This window comes from Mastomys coucha, unplaced genomic scaffold (assembly GCF_008632895.1).
Source record: "Mastomys coucha isolate ucsf_1 unplaced genomic scaffold, UCSF_Mcou_1 pScaffold5, whole genome shotgun sequence".
Classification (NCBI taxonomy): Eukaryota; Metazoa; Chordata; class Mammalia; order Rodentia; family Muridae; genus Mastomys; species Mastomys coucha.
In genome coordinates, this window is record NW_022196911.1 from 93,485,111 (window position 1) to 93,493,440 (window position 8,330).

At 54.8% G+C, this 8,330-nt stretch overlaps 1 protein-coding gene across 6 annotated transcripts in view; it reads right to left on the reverse strand.

Moving 5' to 3' along the window:
• Srcin1 (SRC kinase signaling inhibitor 1) overlaps positions 1 to 8,330 on the reverse strand; it is a 68,696-nt gene that overhangs the window by 23,542 nt on the left and 36,824 nt on the right. For 3 of the 6 annotated variants that reach the window (XM_031351647.1, XM_031351645.1, XM_031351644.1), the window contains 7 exons: positions 4,831 to 5,026; positions 4,082 to 4,280; positions 3,458 to 3,551; positions 2,149 to 3,011; positions 1,480 to 1,572; positions 1,208 to 1,251; positions 776 to 966 (listed from right to left, as the gene is read on the reverse strand). In XM_031351647.1, coding sequence (XP_031207507.1) covers positions 776 to 966; positions 1,208 to 1,251; positions 1,480 to 1,572; positions 2,149 to 3,011; positions 3,458 to 3,551; positions 4,082 to 4,280; positions 4,831 to 5,026 — 1,680 coding nt within the window. Of the gene's footprint in view, positions 1 to 775; positions 967 to 1,207; positions 1,252 to 1,479; positions 1,573 to 2,148; positions 3,012 to 3,430; positions 3,552 to 4,081; positions 4,281 to 4,830; positions 5,027 to 7,992; positions 8,189 to 8,330 lie in introns of those variants that run through there. The other 3 variants (XM_031351642.1, XM_031351643.1, XM_031351646.1) reach the window with 2 other exon arrangements.

Here is an 8,330-nt window from a genome sequence, read left to right on the forward strand (position 1 = left end):
ACCCAAGGAGACATGGCTGTGAGCAGCAGCGAAGACTGGGACCACTGGGGAGGGAGATCAAGGTTATATTTTGGAGAAATATAGGGGCAAAAGAACAGGGTGAGAATTTGTGTGGCCAAAGAGTGACACTAGATAAGGTCTGTGGCCTCAAGAAGCCCCGAGTGGAGACAAGACCTGGGGTGAAGGAATCAAACTGAGATCTATAGAGTCTGCCGATGTAGCAGAGACTGCAAGACGAATGCCCCAAGTGACGCGGGTGGCCAAGATCCTATCTGTAGCCCAGATGGCAGCTCCCTGCCTCCCCCCACCCCGCTCCCCTCCCCGCTCCCAGCTTGTCTCTGCTCATTATCCTCACCTGACAAGCCCTAAGCCCCTCTTGAAGAGCCGGCACAAAGATGCCAGGCTCCTGACAGGTGGGACCATCTGCCAGGCAGGGCGGGACAGACATTCCAGGCTCAGATAGGGGAAGCTGAGGGGACTTGAGGAATACGCCCTGAAGGAACTGGGACCACCGCAAAGGATAGTGCATGGGGTGAGTGGTGGGCACAGCTCAGGGAGGGGGAGGGGGACTGGGACTCAGTGAAGTGTCAGGGCTTGGTGAAGGGTCTGAAGTTTAATAGTAAGCGGAAACTAGAAAGGGAGGCAGACAAAGGTCTGAAGCAATGACCCCTGGGAATGCTGGGAAAAGGTGAGGCAGCACTTGCGGAAAGAAGTTAAAGCCGGTAGGTGGGGGCTGGGTAGGTGGGGTGTGGGGTGGGCGGGGAGGGAGCGGTACCTGGAGCTTGCGCAACTGCTGAAGCTGGCCACGTAGGTCGCTAGCGCTGTTCTGTAGGCCACGCAGATGCAGCTGCATCTGCAGACGGCTGACAGCAGTGGGCTGCCCTGCAGGGGTGCTGCTGGCCGAGGGCGGGGGAGGGCCCGACACCGGAGTGGCCCCGCTACTCCTACTGCCTGACCCACACGCGGCTGAAAGAGACCAGAAAGAGGAGCCATAAGGAGCGTGGAGCAAAAAGGGGAGGAGCCTCTCTACTCGAGGCCACAGCCCCAGCCAGAGAGGCACACAGTTATGACTGTCTACCCCAAGTGGTGGCGAGTCCTAGCAGGAGTAAAGTGGAAATCTGTGGCTAGCCCATGTTGTAGCTACTCCTTAAGTTAAGGATTAGGAAACGAATCCTAAAACTCTGAGAGGAAGAGAAGGGTCACTCACGTGCTGAGGGGGTAGCTGCTCCATTGGAGCCTTCAACCTTCTCACTGTGAAGGAAAGAAAAGAAAATGTCCACGGGGGCCTGGGCGGGCCTCAGACCATCAAAGCTGGTGACCTTAAATGTCACCCAGCTCCTTGATGTTAGGATAGAGCCGCAGAAAAGAGAAGGGAATCAGAGTCACACAGTAGACACAGGCTTCTAATTTAGCTCACTGTCCACATTTCTGCCTCAAGCCCAGGCCCTGACAGTGTATTGGGGGCGGGGGTTGTCTCACCTTGGGGTCTCCGCCTCTGAGCCTCGCAGTAGGGCACTCTGTACCAGTCCAGTGAGGCTGGCAATCTGCTTCTCCATGGCCTCCATGCGCTCCCTGGGGGGTTGGGAGTGGGGGAATAAGCCCCTCCTGTAAACGCGTGGTCCTTCCTGCCCACCCTACTCCTACTAGCATCTAGGGGACTGCTAGTCTTCCCCTGACTGCCACACGGGATCAAACTCCTAGCTCTCCTCTTCCTCTCTCACCAGGGCCACCTCAACACAAGTCTGAAATCCCAGCAGATGTGGGGGAGGGGCGGGGGGATGCAGAGTTTGAGTAGCCTCGGCCACCCAGCAAGACCCCGTCCCAAGAACACGAAACACAAGCACAAAAAGCCCAACTCCTCCCCCATCCCGAGCCTGCTCCAAGGGATTTCAGCGGGGCAATGTGCTGGACAGCTCTCACTGCTGGCCGGATGCTAAAGAGGCTGGATCAGCGCTCCATTTTACTGCTGGGTAAATTAAGGCTAGGGACATACATACAAACGTGGATCTCTAGAAGCATCACTCGGGTCTCCACCCATCCCTCCAATGTCCTCCCTGCCAGATGGGAGACACTCTAGCCATCTCCTTTGTTTGTCCGAAGATACTGTCACCCTCTCCTTACCCCGTGGCTTCGCCTGTGTCTCCTCACCTGGTCTCTGTGTCTTTGGCTGGCACCGGCGGCCCGAACCCTACGAGGGAGCGCTCTCCGGGTCCAGGGAAGAGTTCAGAAGGTGGTGCTCCGGCCGTGGAGCCACTCCCGGTGCTGCGGGCCTTGCCTCCAGGACTCTCAGCAAAGACGGACGAGGAGCCCGAATCTTTACGGAAGGACTGGCGCACCGGCGAGCCGCGGCTGGGCGGCCCCGAGTAGGGGCTGTGCGGGGGTGGAGGTCCCCCGGAGGGCGCCGAGACATCGGCCAGCTTCTGCGGGGACGAGGGCGGCAGACGGAAGCCATAGCCGTCTCCGTAGAGCGGGCCGCCGGCTCCCGCCTTGTACAGTGAGTCCTCCAGATCGGACTGCAGCGCGGCGGCCGAGTAGGTACTGAGCGAGCGCACGGAACCTCGCTTGTACAAGCCGCCCGCGCCCGGGTATGCGAACGGGTCTCCCGCCGCGGCGGCCAGGCTCAGGCGGCCCTCGTGCAGCAGCCCGTAGGGATCGGCATAGAGGCCCTCGCCCTTCACCAGCACCATGCTGCCCGCCTTGCCCGCCAGGTCTTCATCTGGCTTCACGTCGCGCCGCTCCAGAATGGCGCTGGGGCTGGGGCTCACGCCCTGACTGGTCGGGGCGCCTCCCAGTCGCTCAGCCGCGTGGTGCACCGGGCTGCCGGCATAAGAGGGCGGCCGGCCCCCAGCATACGAGAGGCGTGATCGCGAGGGCGAGCCGGATGGCAGTCCCGAAGGCAGCCCCGATGGCAGCCCTGGAGGCGGGGAGCTAGATGCTAGGTGCGATGCGGGCGACAGGTTGTTGAGGCGCCGCGTGGGCGACGACTCTCGTGAAGCGTAAACCATTTCTCTCTGAGCAGAAGACAGCCCAAAAAGCCCATGGAGCAGGTCACGAAAGGGGGCTTCTTTCTCCTTCCTTTACAAGCCAGCACCCCACTCTTTACTCTAACCAGGCTTAGGGGACCTCTGTCTTGTCTTCCCTCTCCCAGTCTATCCTGGGCCCCTTGCCCATCAGCATGGGGGGAAACTGGCAGACACCAGGAAGGCAACTCTCAGTCCATCCTTGACGGGAACCGGAAGAAGAGGGAAAGGACCGGCTGCGAGAGAAGCCTACAGTATCTATAGGCCCCTTAGAGAAATCTTGAGTGGACAATGGGGAAGGTAGGTGAGTGGTGGGGTGGAACAATTAACTAGGGCATCCTGTCTCAGTCTCCCATCTCCAAAAACACCCTAGTTCTATATTCCCCTAGACCCCACTTGCCCAATCTCACCAGTGCCTTGGGTGTTCTCAGACATACCCGGAGGTCACCGTTGGTGAGGTGTGAGCCAGGAAAAGCAGCATACAACGGCTCCTTCCTATAGATCTTGATGATACTTCGGTCTTGGATATCCCTGTCAGGTAAAGAGAGGGACAAAGGGTCACCGTGTGGCCCCCAGCTGTGCACGTTGGGTGGGTGGGTGGGGAGCAGCGGCTACTTCAGGGAGACAAGATGGCCGTGACACTCAAACCCTTTTCCCCCTTCCCTAACTCCTATACTCAGTGCTCAGTGTCTCCTGGTACCTTAGGAAGCCTGTCACCAGCAAGCAAGCATGCAAGGGGACAGGGGCAGACACACTTGAGCAGGCGCGCGCGCACACACACACACACACACACACACACACAGAGAGAGAGAGAGAGAGAGAGAGAGAGAGAGAGAGAGAGAGAGAGAGAGAGAGGCTCCACCTGTCCACTTTCACAGCCTAGGTCAATGGAAACCCACAGGACTGGAAGATTCAGCAGAGAGGGCGGGGAGCTAGGGTTTGCAGGGGAGGGCAAAGGCTGAAGAGATGGTGCAGATTGATCTAGGGAAGGGCCACCAGGGGTCCAGAGCTCTTCAGAGGAGTGTGGGGAAGTCCACCCACCCCCCTGGGGCCGCGCCCACCGGACATCTTCCAGCTCGTAGAAGACATTGCGAGCCTCGTCCTTGATGAGGATGGCGGTGTTGGGCGACTTAAGCATGCCCATGGTGAGCTTCTGCGGGAACATGTGCGCGATGAGTGCGTGCAGCGTGTCCAGGCTGCTGACCTCATGCGTGATGTGTACTCGTCGCGTCTCCTCCCCGAACTGCAGGAACAGGACCCCTGCGAAGGAGACGCGCCCATTATGGTCACTGCCTTTGTCAGCGCGCCTCCCGCCAGGGGAGTGCGTTGAGCCCTCAGGAGCGGCATTGGTCCCACAATGGCAAGGTCTGAGACCAGAGGCCGCCCCCGAGTGCAAGTGCACCCACGCGCTCCTCATGCCGCCGGTTCGCGGCCCGCCTCTCCGAGCATCCACCAAACCCCAGGCAACTGGAGTCTAGATGCAGAAATGGAGTTAGGGCAGGAGCTGGTAGAACAGAAACTGCAGGAAAGTCGGGAAAGTTGGAGAGACTGGCGAGAACACCGGGGGAAAAAGAAATGAAAAAGAGCCTAGAGAAAGGAAAAAAGGATTGGATAGAGGAAGCTGAGAGCGTAAGGACCAGCAGGGGATGCTAGGGTATAGCAAAGGAGAAAGAGCGCTGAGGACAGCGAGGACTTCGGGGAGGTGACGGCCGCTAGAGGAGGGAGTGGCAGGAGATGGGGAAGCGAAGGGCGGGAGAAACCGGAGGGAGGAGCTGTGGCAGGGCCGGAAGACGAGCAGGCTGGGCAGTACCTGGTGAGCGCAGCTTGGTCTGGCTGGCAGAGCGGGAGAGAGGCAAGCTCTGTCGGAAGCGGTTCATCCTGCTGAAGCCCAGGGGCAGCTCGGCCTCGGACATTGTCTCCAGCGACTCAGCCGAGGCGTAGGACAGCTTGGCTGCCTGGTCTGCCAGCCCTGGCTGGGCTCCCTGAGTATGGCGCGAGCTGCGGGTCTGCAGGGGCAGGGCAGGGCGAGAGGCACCAAGCATGAGCCCCCACCCCCATCCCTCGCTCTGCCACTGCCTCCATCTGGGCCCCGGAGCTCCGGCCAGACAGCAAACAGACACACACACATACACACACATACACACACACACACACACCACACACACCACACACACACACACACACACACACACACACACACACACACACGCATTCAGAGGAGGGTCTGTTTCCTGAGTTCCAGACTACTCGTTGGGTGGCTGCTGAAAAGGTTCCCCGATTCTAAAAGCCTTGGATTCCCTGAGACACCCAGCAGGTAAGCAATGAGCAAAGGATTCAGGCACCCTGGGCAGCCATACAAGAAACCATGTGAGTTGGACCCATGGGCACGCCTGCTATTTTAAGCTTCCAACGAACAACAACACAAATTTGTCACCGAGGTGAGCAGCGGAATTGTTGAGCAAATTGGAGCATTAGTTCCAGACATTAATTAAGCGGCGGGTGTGTGAGCGGCGGATTTATTCTTCAAGGGGCTTAGGGGGAGCAGGGAGAAATCAGAGAATAAGGGACCCCAGGCTTTCAGTACTGGGAGGGAGGGGTTCATGTCCAGAGGCTTCGACTTAGTGGACTTAGTAACTGGCAGAGTCTCCTGAACCCTCCAGTAAACTGGACCACAACTTAAACTGTACACTCATGCACAGGCAAAGCCAGGCGCGATGCACACAAGTAGACTGTGCTAGGCTCCACCCCCTACCTGTGATGCACATACTGGCTGGCCCGCCTTCCCTAGCCTTGAGTAAGCCAGCCCCTTTCCTAAAGCTACAGCTAGATTAAGGATGTCACAGACAGCCCAGTAAACCCCTAGGCTCAATGCCTGGGATCCACCAGCCCCCAAATAAAGACCTGGAGTGGTAATTCTCTAGGGTGTCACAAGGCCCGACCACTGTTTCTTTGGAATTAGCATCTCTCCTTATTTCAATTGTCCTTCAACATTCGACTTTTGACTCTCACCCAGGTGCACAGCCTCGGCAATTCCACCCCAGACCCTACACTAAACCTGGCTACTAGACAGACACTCCACCGTTTAAACTGTTATTAGTTATTCTTTTAAGATTTATTTATTTTTATATATGTGAGTACACTGTAGCTGTCTTCAGACACACCAAAAGAGAGCATTAGATCCCATTACAGATGGTTGTGAGCCACCATGTGGTTGCTGGGAATTGAACTCAGGACCTCTGAAAGAGCAGCCAGTGCTCTTAACCACTGAGTCATCTCTCCAGCCCTGCTATTATTTATTTTAAAGATGTATTTATTTAATGTATGTGAGTACACTGTAGCTGTCTTCAGACACACCAGGAGAGGGCATCAGATCCCATTACAGATGGTTGTGAGCCACCATGTGGTTGCTGGGATTTGAACTCAGGACCTCTGGAAGAGAAGCCAGTGCTCTTAACCACTGAGCCCTTAACTCTCTAGCCCCTGTTGTTTTTTGAGACAGAATTTCACAATGTCACCTTGCTTGCCCTAGAAATGGCTAAGTAAACCAGGCTGGCCTTGAATTCCACGTGCCTCTGCCTTCTGAATGCTAGGACTGAAGGCATGCTCCACCATGTTTGGCTCTCATTTAAGTTATTTACAGCAGTAAGAAAATGAGTCAGGGTCGGTCGGTGGTGGCGCACACCTTTAATCCCAGCACTTGGGAGGCAGAGACAGGCGGATTTCTGAGTTCAAGGCCAGCCTGGTCTACAGAGTGAGTTCCAGGACAGCCAGGGCTACACAGAGAAACCCTGTCTCGAAAAACAAACAAAAAAAAGAAAACAAGTCAGATCAATATCATTCTATAGTATATGTATTATACATATACATGTTAGCTTACTACCATGAAAAAATAAAACATGCTGTCCAGCCGGGCGGTGGTGGTGCATGCCTTTAATTCCAGCACTTGGGAGGCAGAGGCAGGCAGATTTCTGTGTTTGAGGTCAGCCTGGTCTACAGAGTGAGTCCAGGACAGCCAGGGCTACACAGAGAAACCCTGTCTTGAAAAAAAAAAAAATGTTTGTTTCTGGGCTGGAGTGATGGCTCAGCGGTTAAGAGTACCAACTGCTCTTCCAAAGGTCCTGAGTTCAAATCCCAGCAACCACATGGTGGCTCACAACCATTCGTAACGAGATCTGATACCCTTTTCTGGAGTGTCTGAAGACAGCTACGGTGTACTTACATATAATAATAAATAAATCTTTTAAAAAAAAACATGCTGTCCAAATGTACATAAATTCTTATGTTCAAAGGCAGGTATGTTGGTACATGCCTATAATCCCAGCACAGAAAAAGCTGAGGCAGGAGGATAGCCAATGTGTTTGAGGTTATCCTAGACTTACACTGGGATACAATGTGAGACCTAGTTTGAAAACAAAAAAAATAAACTTGTTTTTAACACTTAAAATCATGTAAGTCATTTAAGACCATTGACATCAACAATCTCAGGTTTGAGAGAGCTTTCTTTATTCATGTTATGAATTTTTGAACAATTGGGATATATCATTTATACAATTAAAAGGACAATAACCAAAGCATCTCTCTTATTTTATTTTGTATTTCTGAAACAAGGTCTCATTATGTACCCATGAGTACCTACCAAGTATTTGCTATATGGCCCAGGCTGGCCTCCCACTTGTGTCCATCCCCCTGTTCCTGCGTCCTGAGTGTGGGATTATAGGCAAGCACCGCCCAGCTTAGCAAACACACCTCAATTCCTTCTTCCCCCCAAATCCTGATTATCCATTAATTAATATCCATCTCCCTAGTAAGTCAGTTTACTGTTCCAATACGATTAGTATGCTCAGAAAGGGAGAGGATCATCCAGCAGTCAGTATGCCCAGATGTCTGCAAAGGAACCCGGAGAGCTTGGGAAGGCGCATGGAAAACCAGATTTGGGCAGCCACCAAGGAGCTTCCGGCCTCAAGCACAATACCTTGATCAGCAGGGAGGGCATGGATCTTTCAAGGAAAGAGGCAGTATACGAACTGGGTCTGCGTGGGAGATCTCATATCCAGACTTCAGAGCTTAGGTGTCAACTCTAGGCCGACCAGCAGAGACAGGGATCCTCCCACCTTCATCCCCAGAGAAGACACCAGTGGGGAGCCTATGCAATAGAGGGGGAGTCTGGACCAGGCTGGTGGGCATGGAGTTGCCAGGCAACTGAAAGGTCAGTGGTTGCCAGGCTGGGGTCGATGAGGGGCTACAGAATGAAGCAGCTGGTGAGATGAGGAATAAGGGTGGCCACTGGGTGTTGGGGGGAGAGGTTGGGGG